This window comes from Antechinus flavipes, chromosome 4, assembly GCF_016432865.1.
Source record: "Antechinus flavipes isolate AdamAnt ecotype Samford, QLD, Australia chromosome 4, AdamAnt_v2, whole genome shotgun sequence".
Classification (NCBI taxonomy): domain Eukaryota; kingdom Metazoa; phylum Chordata; class Mammalia; order Dasyuromorphia; family Dasyuridae; genus Antechinus; species Antechinus flavipes.
In genome coordinates this window covers 211,018,852-211,043,537 of record NC_067401.1, presented here as the reverse complement: position 1 = coordinate 211,043,537, position 24,686 = coordinate 211,018,852, and the positions used below count along the sequence as shown (strand labels likewise).

Sequence of the window (24,686 nt, the reverse complement as noted above, 5' to 3'; positions counted from 1 at the left end):
CAATATACATAATGCCAAAATGCTCTGCATAATGCTTATATCAATTCATAAATCTTGCAAAGGTATATTAGTGTACTTGTCTTCCCACAACTCCTCCAAAATTAATCTTTTTTTCCATCTTTGCCAGTTTACTGAGATATGAATGAAACCTCAGAGTAGTTTTGAATTCCATGCCTCTTATTATTAATGATTTGTAACATTTTAGCATGCTTTTTACTAGTTTATAATTCTTTTTAGAACTTATTTTCATAAGCTTTAATCCTTTTTCTATTGTGGAATGGATTTTGGTTATATAGTTTTGCATTGTAGTATTGTATATATATTTTTGTAAATTATATATCTATATATCTCATATTGTATATATCTTGGAATCATATTGATATCAAAGAAATGTGATGCAAATATTTTCCCTTATCATTCTGGTATGCTGATTATTTTATTTGATCAAAAGTTTATCAATTTCAGTCACTACAATTAACTTTAACTGTTTATCCTTTGTTTGGTCAATGATTTTCTTCTACACATGCTTGTGAATGGTACTGCATTCAATTCTTTTAATTGTTGCAATCTTTACTATTCAGATCAAACATCTGTCCGTGTTTATTGTGCTATATGGTTTGAGACTAGAATAAACTTGTTTTGTTTTTTTTGTCAAACTGCTTTCCATTTTTCCCAGCAAGTAATTTGTTTTGAGAATTACTTTTCAAATTTACCTATCCAGAATTTACATGTGCAGTGAAAAAAGCCTTAGATTTGTAATCAAAGGTTTCAAAATCCTTCCTATACTATTTACTAGTAGTGTGTTCTTGGGAAGTGTGTTCCTCTCTGAGACTCATCTGTAAAATGTGGGATTTGGGTTAAATGATGTCCTAAGTCTTCTGAATTTTCAATTTAAAAACCCATGATCACGCGCATGCTTAAAGTCCAGTGATAGAAGGCAAAGGTGGAGAATACAAAACATTACTAGCAGACTGGGAAAACCCCAAAGTCAGAAAACTCCAGAAGGTAGTGCGATAAAGCTTTTTGCAGTAACATTGACATCTAGTTAAGTTTGTAAAAAGCAAAGGATTTTAAATACACACTTGAAAGACTTTTACCTGGTTCTACTTGATTGTCTCATTGATTGTGCCAAATATTTATGGTGATTCTAATTTAGATTAAGCAGTGATTGATAACAGTTGTCTCAATAAGAGAGCTGATTGACTAAACCTAATTGTTAAGTGTGTTTCAACTAGGAACTCTCTTTTTATGTCAACAAGCATATGTTAAGCACCACAATGTAACAGACACTGTACTTTACCCTGACAAAAATCGAAATTGGCAAAAAACCATAAAATCCAAGCCATAAGCAGCTCAGTCAGTGCCTCTAAATGCATTTTAATAGTGGTTGCTAATATTGGCTAATGTTTGCAGTAAGTTGCCATAATATTTATCTATCTAAACCACATTCTATATGCAATTACCTTAAATCAAGGCATTTTACAATTTTGAAGTCAAGAAGACCTCAGTTTAAATCTAATTTCTGTATGACCCGGAGCAGGTCACCAAATGTCTCCCTAAAATTGTTCTACTCTAAGTCATAGACTTGGTAAAGGAATTTCCCTGAAATCCACAATTCATAAGTTTTTTCCCCCTCAAGTAGTCACATACTAATAATTCTCATTTATAGAAGATGTCCCAAAAGCTTTAGTTCATTTTAAGGACATTTAAACTTAATTATAATTAACTTGTTTAATACTTTAAGAATAAAAAAATTCTCACAATAATCTTGTAAGATAGGCAAACATAAATATTAATATTCCCATTTTACAGATGAGAAATCTGAAATACAGAAAAGTTAAGTAACTTGGCCAAAATAACTAATACAGATGGTGAAGAAGAGGAGACTGTAATAAACTCCTTCCTCATATAGACTTAAGAAAGTGATGAAAAAAAATATTAATGACAAAGATGAAATTTTAGAATGTGTCTAATGTACATTTTTCCCAACCTAGAGAGTCGGTTGTTAAACATTTACCAGCATGCCTCTAGTTCTTTTTCTGGCTCTAATAGCTTTAATGGTATCATTCTGGGCAAATCATTTCCTCTCTTCTAGCCTCAACTTTCTTCTTTGTAAAATGAGGAAGTTGAATCAGACAACCTTTAAGACCTCTTTGCTTTCTAAAATTCTAGTCCTCTGACTGGAAAATGGCATTTTCTTGCCTTTCCAAATATATGCTCTTGTGTCAGGAGTCTCACTTCTGGAATTATGTCTCATCTTACAAACTGTCTAAAGCACCAGAAAGCAACTTGGCCATGACTTTTGAGTAACCTTGTATTTCTCATCTATAAATAAGAATGGGTTGAGAATTTGGACTTAACTTCCTTAAAAACAACAAAAAACACAAATAGATGGAAGATTACCAACTCTTTATGATGATACTTCCTTATCTTTTAGTATCAGTGATAAGAAATTAGTCTTTAAAATGTGGATAGTTTCCAGTCTCTTCCCCAGAGACCTCAAAGAAAAGGCCCTCCTCCTCTGGTCCAATTTAAGGACCACTCTACCTAGAGATAAGGGACAAGACTAAATGATCCCTGGGTATTTCCTCATAGATCTTACATTCATTTATTCTGTGTTATCCTGCAGAATGAATAAATTTATGTGTGAGCATAGGGCAGCCAGCCAGCTTTGCCTTCTCATTGTTTTTTCCTTTTTCTACCTCCTGGAAATCCGAGTCAAAGTTAGGAGGTATCACTTGACTTAAAGCATTCTCCACTGAACCTCTCTGCCATAGCCCAGCCCTCTTTTGGGGGGTTGGTCTGGGTTACATTCTTCTGACATTTTACTTGGAGAGAAGAAAAGTAAAGAAAGGGGCATCGGCTGAACAAGTTGAACCACTCAGTGGAAGAGGCATTGCAGATAAGAAGAAACTGAAGGACTTCTCATAGGCGTGAGGGAAATTGCATACGCCATCCGGAGAAGGGGGCCAGGAAATGGCTTCTTGTTTTCCAGACAGCTCCTGATCTCCCTTCTATGGCACTGTGAAAGCCAGAGGGCTGGCTGCACAGCCAGGGGAGACACCCAGTTCGAAACTGGTCTTTTGCCGGAGGAGATTTTTACTGCTGAAAATTGTAGCCATGAGCCCTACAAGGAATTCTTATTGTCAGTGATTTCCTCTGAGGAGGAAACAGAGCAAATGACATCTTAGTTGAAAACAGGACTTAGATCAACACCAACGAAGATTAAGAATCTCATTTTGGCCCAGCAACAGTGTTGGACAGGTAAAGTGAATTCCTGTTATTTGTCTTTTTCTTCTCAAGAGAACCTAAGAATTACAATATTTGATGGATCATAGGATATAGATCTCAAAGGGTTATTAGAGAGCATTTAATAAAATGCCTTCATTTTATGGTGGAGAAAACTGAGGCAAGAGGAAGAAAATGATTTCTCCATGATCTTGCAGCTTTTAATAAAAGTAGAGGATTCAGCAGAAAGCTAAGCAGAAAGACTCACTCATTTTAGAATTATTTTCCCTTTGATTTGCCTATTTGTCTCAATTAATTTTGTTAGGAATTTTATGGAAGGAATGCAAATTATTTGAGTCTAATATACTGTATAGAAACCAGCACAATATAATGAATAAAGTGATGTGCCTGGAATTAGGAGCTGAGATCTTACTTCAGATCTATAATGGCTATGAGATCATAGGCAAATCATTTAGTAAAAGAATTAAGCAGCTCTATAAGATTATTAGACATGAACAAGATTACTCATCTGCAGCTTCAACACTAGGAAATCCTTATACCGATGAAATCATACATCTAGAGTGCATTGCATTTCCTGTCTGTGAGATTGTACTTGTGGTGACTTATTCTTTTGGGATTTTCTTTACTCTGACCAAATTGTCACAAGTGAATAGATAATAAAGGGGTTGGGATCCAAGTATTATAGACTTAGAATTGGGAGGGACCTCAAGGTCAATCTAGCCCAACTCTCTCCTTTTACAGATGAGGAAATTGAGGTCTAGGGAGATTAATGACTTGTCCAAGATCACCCAGCGGAAAGTAGCAGGGGTAGGATTTGAAACTCTGATTGTCTGATTCTGGAATCAGGGTGAATTCTCTTGTATCACCTTGATGTTGAGGGTTGCTCAGCAGGTCACTGGCATGACAACCATGCCACTGACTGGGTACAGAGGAAGAAGAAGTACTTGCAGAAGCAGAATGTCTGTTCTGCAATTCAGATTTGAGACAAAACATGAGATGGGTTGAAAGTTTTATCTTAAAAAAAATGGTTGTCTAAAAATGTTAAAACCAGTTTGAAGCTATTCACATTTGGCAAAGTGAAGAAGGCATGTGTAAATTACAGAAAAAAAGGGGCTAGGAATTTTTGAAAACCTGTGAGAGTTGCCTCTGGTAGAATTAGCACATTTTCCACATTGTTCTTTTTGCTGTCCTTTTCTTGCTTTTTGAAAGATTTGACTAAGTTCTTTAAAGGAATGCTGAACTTGGAGTCAAAGGATGTGAATTTAAATTCTCTCTGTCATTTAAGTTAGTTACTTCAGCTCTGTCTATCTCATTATCTATCATCTATAAAATGAGAATATGCTACATCATCTTAAAGGTCATTTCCAACTTTAGGTTCTGGCGTATGCATGTATGAGTGTGTGTTTGATGCACATGTGAGCATGTATATATCCTACATAATACTTGTATGTATCATTCCTATATACATGAATGTATATTTGTTCTTAAAGAGGTCCAATGATATCAAGAGGGTGATATCTTGACTTGAATGGAAATGGAAATTGGATTTAAGTGAGGCAGAATAGTGCAATATCATTAGGATCACTTTCTCCTCCAGAGGTATCAGAAATCCAGTGGTAAGACATAGGTCAAGATAACAAGTGATGGTTCCAGATTCACTGGGAGACCTTGGCTTTTTTCAGCTAAGATCTTTCCCAAGTTTCATTTTGTCTAAGGCAACATCCTTTGAGTGATTAAAGGCTACATAAGAATTGAGACAAAAAATGGCCTAGTTTGCTCTCACAAAAGAAGACAAGGCTGTTGTAGTCTGATTTTTACCAGAACAGAAACAAAATCACCTCCTAATATAGATATGATTAAAAAAGATACTGGACAAAGGGGCCTCCTTCAAGGTTAAGCCATAATCCTTTTTTTGATATGATTTTACTCACTTGCTGCTATCCAATGAACTGTGTATTAACCTGGATCACCTGCTCCATAATTTTACCATGGGCCACCAAAACAGCAGTTGCAAACTTTTGCAAGAGCTATTTGGTGAAGGACAGCCCAAACAGGAAGAAAGTCTTTTCAACCCCACCCAGGACTAATACTGTTGGTAGCTTTTTAAAAGGAAAGAGAGCCCTATGTCCTGCACTGACTTCATGCTTGGTGCTTTGGATTTGTTACTTGCAGATTTTACCAAATCAGATTAAATGTTCTTTGTAAACAGGATATGATCCAAAAGTGCCAAATGATTCTTGTGAAACAAATTAAACTCAAGTTCATCCTTAATATCTTTACTTCCCATTTCCTGGGAAAAGGAGAGCCCTAATCTATGAGAAGGGAACAGAATAAAGCAAGAAAAGTTTTAATCTAAAGTCAGAGGAACTGAGTTTGCATCTTGACTCTTCTAACAACTGCCTTTGTGACCTGGGCAAGTCACCATCTTTCAGGGACTTGATTTTCATACCTGCAAAATGAAGGCACTGAATTAGATGATCTCTGAAGCACTTTTTAGTTCTAAATCAATGACCCTATAATTTATGAATCTTTCTGGTGCTGGAAGGAATACATGTGGAAGCATTTTTAACTATAGTATGTCTTGAATTCTTTAACTTAATGGTAGCTCATCACTTATTATCCCACTGCATAGACTTGCCCTTGTGAAAAATATTGGAGATGGTGATTTGTTCATTCCCCTAATAAGCACTTACTGAGTGCCTACGGTTTATAAAACTCCATATAGAGGAATGCAAAAGGTGTAGAATCATAGGCTTCCACAACTAAAAGAGTACTTACACATCATCACCTGCTCTAATCCTTTCATTTTCCAGATGAAGAAACTGAGGCCGGGAGAGGTTGAAAAATTGCTCAAGGTCGAACAGTTAGTAAGTGTCAGAGAAGGGACTTAGAGCAAAGTCTTCTGACTCCAAGTCTGAACTTTCTTTAATATCACATCTTATGTCCCCAGGATAGATTGTACATAAATTTAGCTTGAGATGTATGCAAGGGAGAAATAAAAAATTAACTTGGAAAAGAATGTTGGGGCTAGATTGTGGAGTACTTTAAATACTAATCTAGACTTTATGCAATGGATATGGGGGGGAGACATTAAAAGTTTTTGAGAAGTTTTTAGAAAGGGTATTTTAGAAACTTTAACCTGTTGAACAATATTCAGGTAGGATTTGAAGTGAAAAGACACTGGAGATAGGATGATCAATTAGGAAGCGATTGTATCTTATAGCAATTGGAATGAAAAGGAAGCAGGATATTATAAAATAGGAATTGACATAATTTGTTGACTAATTAGATTTGGGAAACAAGGGAAATGGGGAAATAAAGAGGAATTCTAGACATTCAGAAGCTAGATAACTGGGGAAATGATGGTGCTTTTGACAGGACTTTTGAAATTTGAAGAAACCAGTTTGAGAGGAAAGATGATGACTTGAGTTTTAGACATGTTGAGTCTGTGGCTGATAGAGGAACATTTAAGGAGAAAGATCTAGCATATCCTTGCATATACAAGTTATAACTTGGAAGAGTTATATATAGCTGAAGATATAAATATGGGGATAATTCTCATTGAAGTTATAGAGGAAACCATGGGAATGGATGATTTTCCAAAGGAAAGGGTATTAAGATAGTAACCAGGTTAACCACAGTTTGGAAATGAGACTAAGCCAAGGAAAGAAATAGATAATCTTAGAGACATGGAGAAAAAACAAACTATTGTAAAAGGAAGAAATAATTCAAGAAGTAAAGGGGAGAATTGCCAGTAGGAATCCTGACTTTTGGGGCAAATTCATTTGTGAATGGAAATGAGGGGCAGGGTTTAATGCTTGTTGGCAGGTGCCATAGATAAAATAGTACTAAGAGGGGGTGACATAGCTTTCAAAGTCTTTATTCCTTGCTGTTATAGTGATTAGAAGAGAAAGGGGCCCTAAAGAGAATGTGCTTTGTTTATAGGATTCTAGTGTTATCCTAGAAGATAGTCATGCTTTATAATAATGCAAACCAGTTGAGAACCACAAAAAGTCAGCAGTCACCAAGGAAGGAAGTAAAGGTGCCCATGGGAATATTTCTTTTTTATTCCCAATACTGGATCTTTGGACAAAGTTCCATTCACCCTGCAAATTTAGGAGAGGGTTAAAAATGAGGGTTGAGAAGAGATCACTGGATTTGACAATCACCATTTATATTCTTTGAGAGTTTTGTTTCGAGTGTACTAAAGACAGTAGACAAATATATCTTTTTTTTTTTTAAGGTAAAATGCATCTGTATGCCTCCTTTTGAACAAGATTAAGGGAAACCTACCAAAGGGTATAGTCAAGTACAGAGATTGATTGATAAGAGTAGATTTAAGAACTTTCTGTTTTTATGAAGATGGAAATCTCTTGTGAAAAGGTTAAAAGTCCCCAGAGAATTACAGTGGGAGAAAGGAGGATAAAATGTTATCAAACTAGCACACATGTTGGATCTGTTTTGGAAAATGTGACTCCATTGTGTACAAATAAATGTTCTGCAGTAATCTGATAAGACTGGGATACCCTGACACAATATGAGGCTAAATGCTATTTCAAGGCCTATGAAAATTAAATAGGAGGAGTGTAGGAAAATTTGTAAAATTAGTATTGTGTTTCTTGTGTGTTTCAAATAAACACAAAGTTTGTTATGCCACATGTGCTAGTGTCACATTATTTAATTGAAAGCAGCAAAATTAAGTGTTCCCCCTATGTCTTCCACCAATGTAGGGGGAGGTTTGAGATTTTTAGGCTGTACATCTGGGAGCCAGGACTTTATGTCATTAATGATGAAACCTTTTCCTCATGTAACACTCTATCTTGTAAGATTGAGAGGAAAATAGAGACATTGTTCTTATTTTTTATTTATTTTTATTTCATTGAATATTTCCCAATTATAAGCACATTCTTCTTATTGGAAGGAATTGTAAGCTAGTCCCTGAATAGAATATGGGTCAAGTTCACTTTCCAAATATAGAATTGGTATTGCCATTCAGTCAGTCTGGCAATTAATTGGTCAATAAGCACTTACTAAATACCTGCTATTTGCCAAGCACTGAGCTAAATACTAGAGAGACAAGGAAAGGCAAAAGATCTGGTTTTCTCATTTATTTCCTAATAATCATAACAATAGAGTAAGTCTCACTCTTGCTCTAGGGTTGTCTATATAGTGCTTTTGCTTATATAATTTTATGTAATCTCAGAACAATCTTGTGATAAAGACAGCCATTATTATCCCATTTTACAGAAAAGGAAATTGACTCTTTGAGGACACTGATATTGTATGTGGAGCTTCTAATTATTTTGTATCTTTCTGCGTCTTTTCAGAAAAAAAAATACTTGAACTCTTACTAAACACGGAGAAATACATGAGGATAAGTGAGTACAAAGAAAGACAAACTAGAGAGGCAAGAGACACAGAGAGATGGCAGTCTTTCTAAACTATTATGATTTTGGTTTTTCCCAAGTCTAGTCCTCCATCCAAAAATAGCTTAGTCAGAAAGGTAATAGAACATAGGTAGACCCAAATGATGCACTTTGAGATGAGATTTAGCACTTGGCTAAAAGCACATCTTTGAGATGAGATGAGATGAGATTTAGCACGTGGCTAAAATCCAAAAAACAAAACTAACAAAAAAAAAAAAAAAACTCCTCATGTTGCATCATTAAATTCAATCCTCAAATTGAAGATGCCTGTTAAAGGATAACTACTTTGACTGAAAAGATGGCAGGAGACCTAGAAATGCTTCATTATTTGCACAAATTAACTTGTCAGATTAACTAATTATCAGTACCAGAGATAGAAGAGAGACAAGTTGAGGGTGGAGAACTTTGGATCTGTAGTCACAAAGTCTTGACTTTACAAGTTTGTATCTATCTATGTGACCTTGTAACAATAATTTCCTCACTCTAAGAATCAGTTTCTCCATATGTAAAAAGAGGAATTGTACTAGATAACTTCTGACTTCCCTTCCAGATTTAGATCTATGATGCTCTGGCTCTTATGGTGTCCAAGGTCTTTTCCAGCTCTCACATTCTATGATTTATTCTCAATCCTACACAGACTGTTTTCATTTCTCTAATGATAAACCCACATAAAAATGTTCAATGAAAACTAGAGAGACATCATAGCAAAGTAGCTAGAGATTTTGACCTTGAGTCAGAAAGACCTGGATTCAATTCTCAAGTCAGGCACTTATCAATAGTAAGACACTTAAAATCTCCATGTCTCATTTTCTTCATCTATGGTAGTGGGGGAAGGGCATGTTATTAGCTTCCAAGTAAGTTCTCTTTTTGCTCTAAATCTATAAACCCATGAACTAGTTGAATTGAATGAAATGGAGTGACTTAAAAAAAAAAAACTCAGCCCATGCTCATTTTTCATTCTAAAGATAGAAACCAGGGACTGCCACATATGTCATTTCAATTTTTTTTTCCTTTCCCAAAACAAGGTAAAAATAGTTCTTACTTCTTTGGTGGCACAGAGGAAAGGTTTCAGGATATGAAGGAAGTTTTCCTTCCAGACTGATCCCCAGGGATATCATGGAGAACAATTCTTTTCCCTAGTACCATTATATGGAATGACTGAAACTTGGGCTGTTCCCTAACAGAGAATGTTAGAGGTTATACAGCAGGTAGGGGATTGGTAGATAAAGTGGGATTTCAAGTCCTTTTTCCATTGTTAAAATTGTCTTTGCCCTGATGGCCTCTTATAATGAAAGAAAACTGCCTAAAATGTCTTGTGCCCATCCCAATATTGCCTCGTACTTCAATGTTCTGTTTCCCCTCCTCCATGTAATGTTGCCTACTCACTCCACTCCACACAGGATAGTCCCACTTCTCTAAACTTCTACAGCATTTAATGCCTAAAATACATAATTTCCAACATGGAATAATGGAGAGAGAGAGCTGGCTGATCTCAGAGTTAGGAAGACTTGGATTCAAATACCATCTTTAATATATATTTCACTTCAATTCAACAAATATTGTCAACTCTATGCCAAGCATGATGCTAGATACTGGAAGTACCAAGAAAACTGAAATAATCTTTGCTCTGAAGGAGCTTAAATTGTTTGAGGACAACAGTATGTTGAACATTTTTTTCTTCAATTGCATTCTTTGATTACAATATAGTCTGTGTGACTCTAAACAAATCACCTAACTTCTCAGTATGCTAGGTAACTTTGTAGGATTACAAATTGCTATAAAGGGGTATTCTCCTTTGAAAATGTTCTATATCAACAAAATCAGAGAAGCAATCCTATCCTTTATATACACATTTTAGCAATGGAAGTGATCTGTTAAACTTGAAGTCAAGAGGTAAACTTGACTTTTTTAAACACAAGCTTTGACCCAACTAAACAAATCACCTGAAATTTCTGATCCATTCTGCTTCCTTCCTTCCCTTCATTCCTTCCTTTCCTTCCTTCCTTCTTTCCTTCCTTTCCTTCCTTCCTTTCCTTCCTTCCTTCTTTCCTTCCTTTCCTTCCTTCCTTTCCTTTCCTTCCTTTCCTTCCTTTCTTTCCTTTCCTTCCTTCCTTCCTTTCCTTCCTTCCTTCCTTCCTTCTTTCCTTCCTTCCTTCCTTCCTTCCTTCCTTCCTTCCTTCCTTCCTTCCTTCCTTCCTTCCTTCCTTCCTTTGTCCCTTTCTCCATCCCTTCCTCTCTCTCTCTCCCTCCCTCCCTCCTACTCTTCCTCTCTCCCAAGATTCTGCAAAAAGCAATGTAGTAAACAAAAAGACAGAACACTGCAATGACCTCCAAGAATATTATAGGAAATGCTCTAAGTGCTAAGTGTTTAGCAAAGTGCCAGGTATATAGTAGGTATCTAATAAATGCTTATTGATTTAACTTGGCTTCACTTCTGCTATAGCATTCCTGGGCTTTGGAGTCCATATAGGTCAATATACATTGATGCTGAAAGCTGCAAATCTGTTAGTCACCCATAGCATTGCTAGTTCTCAGAGCCTATACTTGACCTTATTCTCTATTTTCCAGACTCACTGGAAACTGGGGAAGCCAGAGTTCAAAGTCTAAAATCAGAGGAGATAATAGTGTTAAGCAAAAAAAGAGAGGGTAGAAAAGTGCTTATTTCTATCCTTCCCTATTTAAAGATAAATTATAAAAGAGAAAGAGACAGAGATAGATTGAGGCAGAGACAGAGAGACAGAGGCAGAGAGAGACAGAGATGGAGAAAGAGACAAAGAAATGGAAAAATGGACAAACAGGAAGACAGGCAGATAGATGATAGATACATAGATACATAGATACATAGAAACTGAGGAAAACAGGGTAAAATGACATGCTTTAGGATCGCACAACTAGTAAATGTCTCAGATAGATAGATAGCTGTGTTCAAATTCAGCTTCAAACACTAGCTATGTGACCCTCAGCAAGTCATTTAAATTCTCAACATACTTTCACCTCTAAAATGAAGATATTAATAGCACCTACCTCCCAAGGTTGTTGTAAGGCTCAAGATAATATTTGTGAAGTATTTTGAAAACCTAAAAATGCTACATAATATAATTGTGATGGTGATGATGATAATCACTCACTATATGCCAGGTTCTTTGCTAAATATCTGAGTTGAAAATTCAAGCAAGCAAGCCTTTGCCTTTTTTGAAGCAGATTACATTTTAAAACATGAGGGCCATAAATTGGTGGATTTTGGAAAGGGGCACATATGGTCAGAAGACCATTGGGAAGTGATATTAAGGCAGGAGAAGGCAAGAACTTGGGTCTCAGAGCCTGAAGCCCAGGGAGGAATGTAAGGTTAACATGAGAGGGGAGAAGGATGACAGGCTTAGAGTCATAGTCAAATCTATATTCCTTTTCTCACAATCTTTTTCAAATTCATAAGGAAATATTGAATTTCTATTAGAGAATAGTACAATTAAAGATGTCTTTTTTTCTCAGTCAAGTTGACTAAGAAATAACTAAATATAAACAAAGGGGGATTTGGCATTTCTATATTCAAGACAACAACATCCACCACAGGCAATATCAAATATTTATCAGAATTTTAAGGTTTAAGATTGATTATAACAATACTGTGGGATAGTTACTACCTCTACTATGGCCATTTTATAGATAAGGTAACTGAGGCTCAAAGAGGAAACAGATCCTGCCTATAGTTTGACAGTTAGCAAATAGGACAGTCAGTCTTTGATTATTATTTTTGTAATTGTTGTGCCATTTCAATCAAGTTTGCTTCTTTGTGATCTCATTTGGGCTTTTCTTGGCAAAAATATTAGAGTGTTTTGCCATTTCCTTCTCCAGCTCATTTTATAGATAAGGAAACTGAGGAAAACAGGGTAAAATGACGTGCTTTAGGATCACACAACTAGTAAATGTCTCAGGTTAGATTTGAACTCAGGAAAGTGAGTCTTTCTGACATCAAATCCAGTACTCTATCCACTGTGCTACCTGGCAAGTCACTGTTTTGTTGTCCTGAAATCTTTCCATTTCACTCAGTGGGCCAGAGGAGCTCCAAGAAAGAACTCAGAATAGGTATATAGTGTTTATCCCATATCTCCACCTAAAAACCTCAAGAGGATCTGTATATATGTATGTATGTGTGTGTGTGCACATGTACACACGTGCACCTTCCCCCTGTTCAAATAATTAGGTTTAATTGGAATAAAGTGGATGATTTAGAGCCAAAAGGAATCTTAGAGCTCATTTAGTTCAATCCCTTAATTTTACAGATAAGGATCTAAGTTGTAAAGAGTTCAATTGACTTGCTTGGGGTCACACAACTAGTAAGTGTCAGAGTCAGGAAAAGTCTTGTGCAGAAGGTGAGAATTCTAGCCCACTTATCTCCTTCCTGGAATCTTCTCCTCACTTCCCCCGCATTCCCAGACCCTTATTTTTTTAACTCATCTATTCTCGAACCAACTCTTATTTTTAGTTGACATTAATCTCTTTCAACGCATTAATGGGTAACCAAGAGTAGATATTATTTGAGGCTTAGGATGTACAATACCATAATAGGTTCCTATTAACTGACCAACCTCTCCCAGGTGATAACTGAATTTTAAAAGAGATTCTTGAAAGCTAAAAAGCCATCATTCCCCCAAGGGAGGCTGGTAGAGTGACATAGAGTCAATTTATATTCTAGACATATTTTTCTCACTGATCAATGGCTCATCGATTGAGAATTAGATAGGAACTCAGAAGTAATCCTTAATCCCTTCTTTTTGTGGATGAAGGACCTAAGACACAGGAATGAAGGATATTTCTTCACTAAAAAAGAGAGGAAGTAAGTAACTAGAAGAAGTTATTTGAACCTAGTAACTCTTCGTGATTCAGAATTCTTTCCACTGTACTGCAATGTACTTTTTACAGCATGACTATTATAAATATTGGCTCCCAAATAAATTACTTTGAAGAATGAGCCATGTATTGGTGCAAGATTTCTAGTATATTTGGGGAAATGACCAACCCTTTGTTTTATATCCATGCCTGGTAATTAGCTATCTCTATATTTACAAAGCAGACAGCATGACATAGTGGATAGTTAGGATGATCCTCCTGAAACATTTACTACCTATGTAAACCTGGGCTGGTTTCTTCTTTTTTTTCCTGGGCCAGTTTCTTAATCTCATTTTCTTCATTTGTAAAATTAAGATAATAATAGTATCTACCTCAAAGAGTTATTGTGAGAATCAAATTAGATAATATTTATAAAGTACTATATTTATATTTATATTTATAACGTGCCTGAAACATAGTAGGTACAATATAAATGCTTTTCTTCATTTCCCTTTGTTTTCCAGGGATCCTAGATTCATACATCTAAAGCTAGAAAGGGTCTGAGAGGCCATCAAATCCAACTTTCTCATTTGACAAGTGTAGAAACTGAGGACCGGAGATTAAGGGGTTTGATCAAGATCACACAGTAATCAGCAGAAGTGTTACTTGAATCTAGGTCCTGTGACTTTGAAGTCTAGACTTTTTCCACCCTTACACAATGATGATACAAGTATGCAAAACTGACTTTGCAAATCCTGTCCCTAAGTAAATATAGTACTTTCTGTGACTTTAGTGGCAGAGTACATATGAGTGTCATTACTGAATGGATCAAGAAACAATAACATTTATCACCAAAATATGACGAGACAGAGCATTCCTGCTCATTCCTAGCTTATGATGTCAATATATTCTTCACTTTCCTTTCCTTTCCTTCTTAATTCCCAGACAGGAAAATGAAATCAGAAAAAAATAAGGAAGTTTCTCAGTTACAGACAGACAGGTTCTTAAATCAAGGATGAGAAAACTTATTTCTCTGCTCTGTCTGAGGAATTGTTGGTGCTTTGAGGTTGCTGGGGTTCAAGGTCACTATTTTCCTGTTTATAAAATGGCAAATAGCTGAAAATTTCAGAAGAGTTGTCTTTGAAAAGATCCTTGCCTTTGATAATAATGTATCCTGTTGATCTGAATAACAGAGTAGTGGGTCCACAATGATTTATGCATAATTGACCCCATTTCATTCAACAGATCTATCCCCAGAGCCTTTTATGCTCAGATTCTGACAAAGCTGTAACTAGGACAGAAAAATGGGTTTTGCCAAAATATGGAGCACACAAAAATCTAAAATAATGATTTTAAATGAGTGATTTTGTTACATTTCTATTTTGTTAAAACTTGCAATTGTTGCTTGTTTGCTTGTTTGTTTGTTTTTTTTTTTCATTTCTCATGTTTTTTTTTTTTTCCTTTTGATCTGATATTTTTGGCACAGCATGAGAAATATGGAAATACATTTATAAAAATTGTATATTTAACTTATATTGAATTTCTTGTTGTCTTGGGAAGGGAAGAGAGAAGGAGAGGGAGAAAATTTGGAACACAAGGTTTTGCAAAGGTGAATACTGAAGCAGGGTCACATAGCCAGTAAGTGTCTGAGGTCAGATTTGACTCAGGAAGAGAAGTCTTCTTGATTCCGGGCCTGAAACACTATCCACTTTACTAGCTGGCTGCCCAAATACCAACACACATCTATCTCTAAATAAAAATGGAATGATTACTTCTCTAGTTCATGTATTGCTTGGACTAGATGGCATCTGAGGTCTCATCCAGTTTGACGCTTCTATGATTCTACAAAAATACCATGGTCCACTAAATATGTGCTAGGCTACTCAGAGAAGAAGAAATAGGAATTTGTGGTTAACAGAAATTGGTGCAATGGGAAGAGTACTGACCTTGGAGTAAAAAGATCTAGACTTGAATTCTGACTACTACTTATTAGGAAGCTAATAAATAGCTTTTGGGTCTCAGTTTGAGACCCAAAGTTATAATGTTTACATTAATTATCTCAGTTGTTGAGTATCAAAGGAGATAATAAGAGTGAAAGGGCTTCATAATGATTAAGTGCTATCTAAATGTTAGTTTTCAGTTTTTGAATGAGAAATATTTTAATTTTAAGTCTTGGTGAGAAAAATAAAAATTTAAAATAATTATTAACTTTCTTGCCAATGTAAGTACAATACACTGAACATAATGAGATCATTGTTTGATGAATGGGGATTTTTAAATGACAATAGAGTAATAATTCTGAAATCATTTATCATGGAAAGCTGGTAGAAGAGAATTAGGGAAGTCATCCAGGATGATTAATTTGGCTGAAACATTAAATCTGGTGAGGTATTAGCCAAATACAATATAGATATGGATTAATTTGTTTAATAGAAACTATGTTGATAAAAGAAATTTTATGGATAGTTCCTAAGAAAGAAAGAGGACACAAAAGTTTTTGGTTTCAGAACTTTGAGTTATCCTAAGTACATTGGTTTTCTTCACTCTTTTCATGTATCTCTTTGGAAGATTTCTATATGTGTATGGGCACTGTCCTCAACAGATACTGAATTGCATTAGTGAGAAAGTATGACCCAAATTTATTGTTAATTTTTTATTATGTTAATGATTTGATTATGATTATGTGTGGGTTTTAAGATAGCTATCATTCTGTCATTTGTTTTAATCTATATATACTTATAATATTATTATTAATTCTTATGTCTTATTTTTAAGGAAATGGTAATGTTTAAAGTTTAAATATGTCATCATTCTGAGTAACTGGTTTGTATTAGAGGAATTACATTGTTGGGGACTTGAGAGTCAGCAACATGGTGATTAGGGAGAGTGGTATTTCCCCATAATATTATTATTCAGATGATCTTGGTGACCACTTGGTAGTGATCCTTTTTTAAGAACCTGGCCCTGTCACTTGAGATGGTAGGACAAAATTAGAGGGTCAACCTAGAGTTGAATATTTATGAGTATTGAGTACTAATGAGTAGTCCAAAAGCTGACTGAGAGAAACATAAGTTTCTCATGTCTGACTACCTCCATATATTATTATGCAAAGGAAAAATTAAACAAATTTCTTTATTGATACATTAATATTTTAAGAGAAATTTATGAATTCCTGTTAAACCTAACTGATTCTCTATAGTGTCTCCCTTTGCACCCTACCAAACTTCTCTTCTCAAGTCTCTGACTCAGCTTTCTGATCCTTCCTCTAAGAAAACCATTCTTTATAGTTAACTGAAAAAATAGAAGCCATTAACCTCTTTTTTTTCCTCCATTTCAAAATCCCCTTGACATTATTTCCATTGTTTCTCATTTACTGTAGTCTATGATGAAATAGTGGACTTTTTTCTCAATAAGGCCAATCCTACTTGTACTCCAAGTCTTTCCTCTTTCATCTCTTTTGATAACGTATCTCCATTTTTATTATCTTCTCTAATCTTCAATCTCCCCATCAAGTGTTTCATTTCTTCCTATCTACAAATGGATCTAAGTTTCTACAATCTTTAAAAAAATGTTCACTTGATTCTACTATCTTCTTTCTTTTCCCCTTTAAATAACTAAACCAGCATAGTAAAGTAGCAAGAATTCTGGGTCTAGAATCAAGTGATCTGTGTTCAAATTTCAGCTCTGTTATTTGTTAATTATATTACCTTTGTCATTTCATTTAACTGCTTTGTGCCTTAGTTTCTTTATCTGCAAAATGAAAATGTTGGGCTTGAAGCCCATTAAAGCTGTTTCTCCTATATCTATAAACTGGGAACCTTAGGGGGACAAAAAACTTTTTTTATTCCCAATCTCTACTTTCTCTCCTGCCCATAATATCTGCATCTTTTTGAAGTGTATAGAGTCATGGTTCATAGGAGAATTGCTTTGAATTCTTTTAAACTAAGGTTACAAAAGTGTTTATGCCATAGTTGGTGAACTAGTCTCTAAAAGAAGCAACAGATAAGAAGTCTTAATTGCTCAACATTGCTTAGCAAGATATATAGTTTTTATTGCTCCACATTAATCAGCTAGGTATGCTGTATTGAGTAGACCCTGGGCTGTGACCTCCTTACTCTTTTTTGTAAATATGATGGTCTTTCTCAGTCCCCGTCATTATTGACCTCACTATAACATTTGATAGTTAACTTTAATTTTGATATTTGATGTTGATTCTTTCCACTCTTGAATTCTCTCTCTTTTCTAGGACTTCCTATTTCTACTTTTTTATTCTATTGTTGTTTATTGTCCTTTATTCTTGAAGAGAATCAATGACATTGTGAATTTATGTCTTGATTTTCCCATGAATTGGATTTAAGTGGGGCAGAGTTGCATAAAGTCGTCAGCTTCTTTTCTCCTCCAAAGTCATTAAAGGCCAGTGGCAAGACAAAGGTTAAGATGACTGGCAATAACACAGGATGCAGTGGGTGACAGACCACTCATTTTCAGTCTTTGCTGGGTTATCACCCTCTAGCTGCAGATGTACTACAAGCCTCTGTTGTCCCTCTTTGCTTGTATTTCTCCAATTTCTCTTTTGATGACTTCATCAGTTTTCTTGGGTTCAACTATCATGTTTACAGAGATGACATGCAGGTCTATTTACTGAATTTTCATCTTTCTCATAAACTCTTTGGCCATATCCTCAACTGCCAACTGGAAATTTAAAACTGGCTACCCAGCAGCTATCTTAAACTCAACATGTTCAAAATAATACTCATTTTCTAGCCTCAAAATTCCCACCCCTCTTCCAGACTTCCTTATTTATGCCAAAGGCAAGAGGCAATTGATATACATGTTTGAATGTGCACATATTATTTTCCCTGGTAAAAATATAAATTCTGTAGAACTCAGGAGAGATTGTTTCATTCTTGTTTTCATGTCCCCAGCATCTGACACAGTGTCTAATGTGTGTGTGTGTGTGTGTGTGTGTGTGTGTGTGTGTGTGTGTGTTTAGGTTAATAAAAACTTTTTGATTGATTGGCTTGCCTAAAAAAAAAGTCTGAGAGTTTTAGAAATCCATATTGAGCATTATTGTTTTTGTTGTTTACTTATTTTTCAGTTGTGTCTGGCTTTTCCTGAACCCTTTTGGGGTTTTCTTGGCAAAGATTTTGGAGTGGTTTGCCATTTATTTCTCCAGCTCATTTTATAGATGAGAAACTGAGAAAAACAGAATTAAGTGTGATGCTTGCCCAGGATCACACAGCTAAGAAGTATCTGAGGCCAGATTTCAATTCAGATCTTCCTGATTCCAGGCCTAGTACTCTATTCACTGTGCCCCAATACTGAGCATTAGGGGGGAGTGAAAAGTTGGCGTGAAGGCAGTTTGTCCCTGTGCTCAAATCTCTCCTCGATGGCAAATTAGGATGGTTTAACACTCCTTCAGGTCAGTGGTTCTCAAACTTTTCTTCTCAGTATCTTCATGTTGTTAAAAAAATTATCAAGGATCTGTTCAAAGAGTTTTTGTTCACATTGGGTTATATTTATAGCTATTTACTATGTTAGAAATAAAAAAAATCATTTTGAATTTGTAGACCCTCTGAAAGGGCTTCAGAGACCCCAACAATTCTTTGGACTATACTTTGAGGACCACTGCCCAGGTCTTCAGACTGGATCTCATTTCAGTTCTGCAGAATGACTTATCATGATAGAGTAGACCAAGTTAAAGGATTGAAAAAAATTGAATCACTACCCTAACCTCCCAGGGATTCATTCCCAGGGAGAATCATCCTGAGAGAGCCACAGGGAAAGAGAATTGGGCTCTAATAAAGAAGCAATGTTACCACTTTTTAGATGCAATAGAGATTAATCTGGCCACAAAAATGTGTTCCCTCAATCAAGCATTGCAAAGAGTTTCCAAAAATCACTAGACTGCCAAAAAGATGTATTCAGTTTCTAAAACTACTCTAATATTAATGTCTTTTAGCATGGAGCAATGGAAAGAATTTGGGATTTGAGGTCAGAGAATGTTTCAATCCCATAATGGCCTCTTCTCCACTATATGTATCAGTGTCCTCATATGTCAAATTAGGGGCTTGTACTAAATTTTCTCTCAGGATTTTTTCTTCTCCAAATCTGTCCATGATTGTGTCCTGTCCTGTCTTCTCTTACTTCGTCCTACATTCTCAAATGTTCTATTTCTCTCTATTTCACCAGATGAATTTACAAGGCAAGAATCTAGGAGCCTAGGGAGATATGATTTTTGAGACTTTTCTTTTTTCCATTCCACTTGAAGAAGTCCTTCACAATCATTGTTTTTCAAATAAGATTTGTTAATTTTTCCATGCTATAAATAAGTAACAATTTTATCAATTTACTGCTCTATAAATCATGTTATTCCCATTTTAGGCCATACCACAAACCTGAAGACATGAATTCCCCAGGGGGATCAATTTTCTGTTTTGTGTTCCTGATTGTGACTTACTCTTCTCAAGCTGCACTGAACTTGAATCTTGAATCCATTGTCCATTCTTTGGTGAGTAAACCTAACCCCAGTCCTTCCCTCCCTTGTTTTTGCCTGTTTTTCCGGGAACTTGATGTATTATAAATCTACTCTTATACAAGTTTCAAAGGCACCAAGGGGGCATTCGGAGGGTAGAGTTTGTTGCTCTTAGGAGAGAAGGGTAAGATAAGGGGAAAGTGATATAAGCACATTAGATGGGATATTGTTAGGAGTGTTTTAATGTCAACAATAACTAAAAATAGAATACATTCCAAGCATGGAGTAAAGTGGTCACTATAAACTTAACTCACCAAGAGCAAAAAGAAAACAGAACTAAGTGCTTCCTCAAAGGACAAATTATTACTGATGGCTAAGCTGTGTTAGAGTGTGGACCCAGGAGGTACTTTTGAAGCTCTGAACAATTTTTAGCCCCTTACATAAAGACTCTATATTTCTGGAATTCATTGTGAGGGTATTGATATCCCTATTGAAGATGCTAGGTCATAGTGGGTTAGTATTAAAAAGGAACTTAACAATCAGTTGTTCAGAATTTTAACAAACTGATTCATTCATCCTAATATATTAACTTTTATTCTGAAAAAAGCTTCATTCCTTAAAAACTAAAGCCTTTTAATAGAATATAAGTTCATTGAGACTAGGGTTTATTTTTTATTTTCATTTTTGTATATTCAACACCATCATAATGCAACCAGTACTGGATAAATACTGAGATATTATTAGGTGTTTTTTGATAAATTTGATTCAGTCAAATATTTGATTCATCCAGCATTTCATAATGTTGATTGAATTGAACGGGATGGAATCAAATCAATAAAACCTAATTTAAACTTGTTTCAAGTCACAGTTCAAAATTTGAAGTGACCTTTTAATTCAAATAATGTTGGTGGGAGGTGAGGGAGAATGTCTGTTTTACATAGTTTTTGTTGGAAGGCCTCTAATGAGGAGGATATAAATCAATAAACATTTATTAAAAACCTACTATGTGACAAGCACTGTTGTAAATACAACCTCCTGAGACAGCTCATTCTTTTTCAAGATAGTTCTGGTTGTCATTTCTTCTGCATCATCTTACCATATCTTAACAAAGAGTGGTGAGCTCTCCTTCCTTGCACAAATTTTTCAGAACTCTCCTATGCCCTCATCTCATAACCATTGTCATTAAAGACATTTGTGCATATATCTTATCTTTCAAAGAGATAGCAAGCTTCTTGAGGGCAGGAACTGTGTTCATTCATCCTTAAAATGATAGGCACAGTACCTTACATAAAATAAAAGTCCATTTAATAGAAATTAAAGTGCTTCTTTGCTCACTGCCCTTCACTTACTTCTTCCACCCTTATTTCAGTTACTGTTTCCTAAGCTACCAGAAACTACTGCACTGAGACATTTATATTCTAGAACCCAAATTCTTTGTCTCCCAATTTAATGCACTTTCTAATGCTTTTTGTTACTCATTAGAAAATTAAACTGAAATCTCTGCTTATAAGACAGGCAGTATATTTTTTCCAAAATTCCTGAAAAACTTTTCCCTTGCTCTTTTCATGTCAAAAATTTCTAATAAATCATAACATATTTTGCTGAAAATAAATATTTTCTAAAGTCATTACGAAAAATTTCCTGAGAAAAAGCATATAAAATTTAGTTAGACATCTATATGGAGAAAACTTGATGGTTCTAGACTTAAAGTTGGTTATTTTAATTATGTAATAAAATTTTAAAGCTTGAAATGTTAACTACATTTAGTTAATGTAGCTTAGCTACTGCTTCCAAAGCTATTGAGAGGCAGGCTAGTTTAATGAATAAAGAGCTATATTAGAGGTAAGAAAACTTGATAAGGAACTTGATAAGAGTAGAAGAGTTGAAAGACATGCTTGAGGTAACACATTGCAAATGGAAGAGCAGAGATTTGCCCATTTCTTATAAGATGGGGGGTCAAGTGTAAAATCAAATATAGTATAACATCTATAGAGGTATGGGATATGAGGGATAATCTGATAGTAGATGGTATTTAGGGTTTGAAAATGTTTTATTTCATTCGATTACCATAATTATCTTTTGAGGTAGATGATTTGCCTAGGGTCATATAGCTACTAAGTTTCTGAGACGGGATTTGAAGTCAGGCATTCATACTTAAAGTCTAACACTTTGACCAATATGCCAAATAGCTGCCTCCATACTAAAAACCAGAGTGAATTAATGTGTCTCTCTTTATATTGGCCTAGGTATTTCTCATTATACAAAATCCATTTATCATAAAGTTTTGTTCTAGATAACTTTTAGGCCAAAATATTTTATTTTATTTTTTTTGTGATCACATCATTTGCAAAGTTTTTACATAACTTTTTTGGGTCAGCTAGGTAAACAATTGTGAATTTGATGTACAGTTTATAAATGAGCATCATGCCTTTTTCAGGACTTCTAAGTTGAAGTGCTGCTCTGTTGTGAACTACTTTTTCATCAAAATCTATGGAACAAAAGATTGTACCATGACTCAGCATCAATAATGCACTTACTAGTACAGTGCTCAGGAACTGGTATTTTGCACTCATTGTTGACTGTAAATTAAAAAAAAAAACTTAGTCATAGACCATTTGAGCTTCTTGGAGGTCACGTAGTCCTAACACCTCACCCTCTCTTTATTATAGAGGGTAAAATGAGATCATGTTAAAAGTACAGTGGCTAAGGTCATTTAGCAAGTAAATGGCAAAATGCCAATTTGAACCCTGTTCTCTAGACTCTTGGTCTAGGGGCTCTTTCTATCATCCTATTTTGTTGAATCTTTAAATTACATTTCAAATAACTACAAAATGATGAGAGAATTTATACAATTGTACATGCATTTATTGAGTATCTAAAATATTCTCAGTACTATGTTAGGTACAATAGATACAGAAGGGGATTTTAGAACCCATGACTTTAGTTGTTAACACCAGGTATTTGGATTTCAGTCCATCCATGCTTGCCCATTCTATGTAATTCTTGCCTATGATCTTCCCTAAATTTATCACAGAAAGTCAAACCAACAATCTAGAAGTTTTTCTCAACATCTCCTTATATCACAAACATACCAGTGAAACATTCAGCATGCTTACTTATTTAACAGTAAAGCATTTACAAAAGGAATATTTAATGCAAAACATATAATCACAAAAATAGAAATTTACTCCTCCAACTTATAAAAGGCCTAACCCTCTTTCTCCCCAGTCCCTGAGGAGAAAAAAAATTAGGTCCATCTACATCTCAGCTTACTTGCCATAGAATGCAGTTCTAGTTTCAATGCCAAACCCCACCTCAATTTCACGTCCCAAGCTTTCTGGATTTGCAGTTTCCATACTGTGTCTTTCTGAATGTACTATCTTGCTATGGCTTGAACTTTTAGTCCCATGGAGATCACTTCTGGAACCTGAAAGTGAGGAAACAGAGAGAAACACCCCGAAATCCATTTCTAACATTTGGGGTAAAAGAGCAAGAATAGGGAAAGCATTCCTTCTGTTCTTGTTAATTCAGTTCATTGTGCCCATACCTATGACCATTGTACATAGCTGAAAGATGGTAGAAAAGAGTATGGCCAAAAAAAGAGAGAGAGAAAAAATAGCTGAGTCTTGACAGTTTTAAAGATGTAGACAGACAATCAAAGGCAGCCATCCACATATATGATAAGGGCCACTCTATCTCCAAACTATGTGTGCTCAAAGGTTCCTCAATGGCACCTCCTTGAAAGAGCCAAACTCACTGAGAAACCCTGACTCCATCTGTCTCTCATCTATATCCCTCATTCCTGATGCATTGTCTGCCCTTTTCCCCACTCATACATTTTCTCTAATGAAATTTTTCTTCAAGTTCCTATTTATTGTATCGTTATTGCTGTTGCTGTTTTTCAAATGTTCCTGAGTCTTTGTGACCCCATTTGGGGTTTTCTTGGCAAAAATACTAGAGTAGTCGTCACTTCCTTTTCTGTTCATTTAACAGATGAGACATTTGAGGCAAACAGGGTTAAGTGACTTGTCTAGGATCACACAGCTAGTAAGAAAAGAATGAGTAATCCTCATTTGTCTGAGGCCAGATTTGAACTCTCTATAGCAATTTATCCATTGAGTCACCTAGCTGCTGTCTATTCCTTGGATACTGCAGCCTATTCTTATCTCCTATAAACCTGTTCAATGCCTTACTAACAGTACTCATTTTCAATTCCCCACATTGGAATGTTCCATTTTTTATGACCAAACAATAACAGGGTTAAAAGAGGGTATAAAATACATGAGATTTTATTTATAGGAGAAGTTTAAGGCGGCATTAAAGAAATTTTGCAATTTCTCAAGGGCAATCCAGATTGTTCTTCTGTTTAATTCTGGCCTAACTTGACAAAATGAAAAACTGATTATGTCCTCAAAGAACAAAGAATTTTGAAAATGTATATTACCTAAGACATAAATCCTGAAAGTCAGAATATTACCTTTAAAGTAAAGATATAGGTCAAATTCTTAAGTAAAATTTTCCTTAAAATATCTGAAATACTTATTTCCAAGCAATTAAAAAAAACTTAACAATTTTACAAATATTATTTCACTCTTCCTTTTAGTATACCCCTGAGCTGAACCAAGGTCATTAGTGTTTCATCTATATTTGAAATGTATAAACAAAATAACCGAAAACTTCAGTGACTCATTCAGTTAGTCACCTGTATA

The 24,686-nt window shown here is 35.2% G+C and overlaps 1 protein-coding gene across 2 annotated transcripts in view; it reads left to right on the top strand.

Annotated features, from left to right (window-relative positions):
* The first annotated feature begins 2,692 nt into the window (after window positions 1–2,692).
* Window positions 2,693–24,686, top strand: part of ADGRF5 (adhesion G protein-coupled receptor F5) — a 95,536-nt gene continuing 73,542 nt past the window's right edge. Inside the window, exons 1-2 of one of the 2 annotated variants that reach the window (XM_051997105.1) lie at window positions 2,693–3,264; window positions 19,887–20,013. In XM_051997105.1, coding sequence (XP_051853065.1) covers window positions 19,909–20,013 — 105 coding nt within the window. In that variant the 5' untranslated portion in view covers window positions 2,693–3,264; window positions 19,887–19,908. The remainder of the gene's footprint in view (window positions 3,265–19,886; window positions 20,014–24,686) is intronic. The other variant, XM_051997104.1, reaches the window with a different exon arrangement.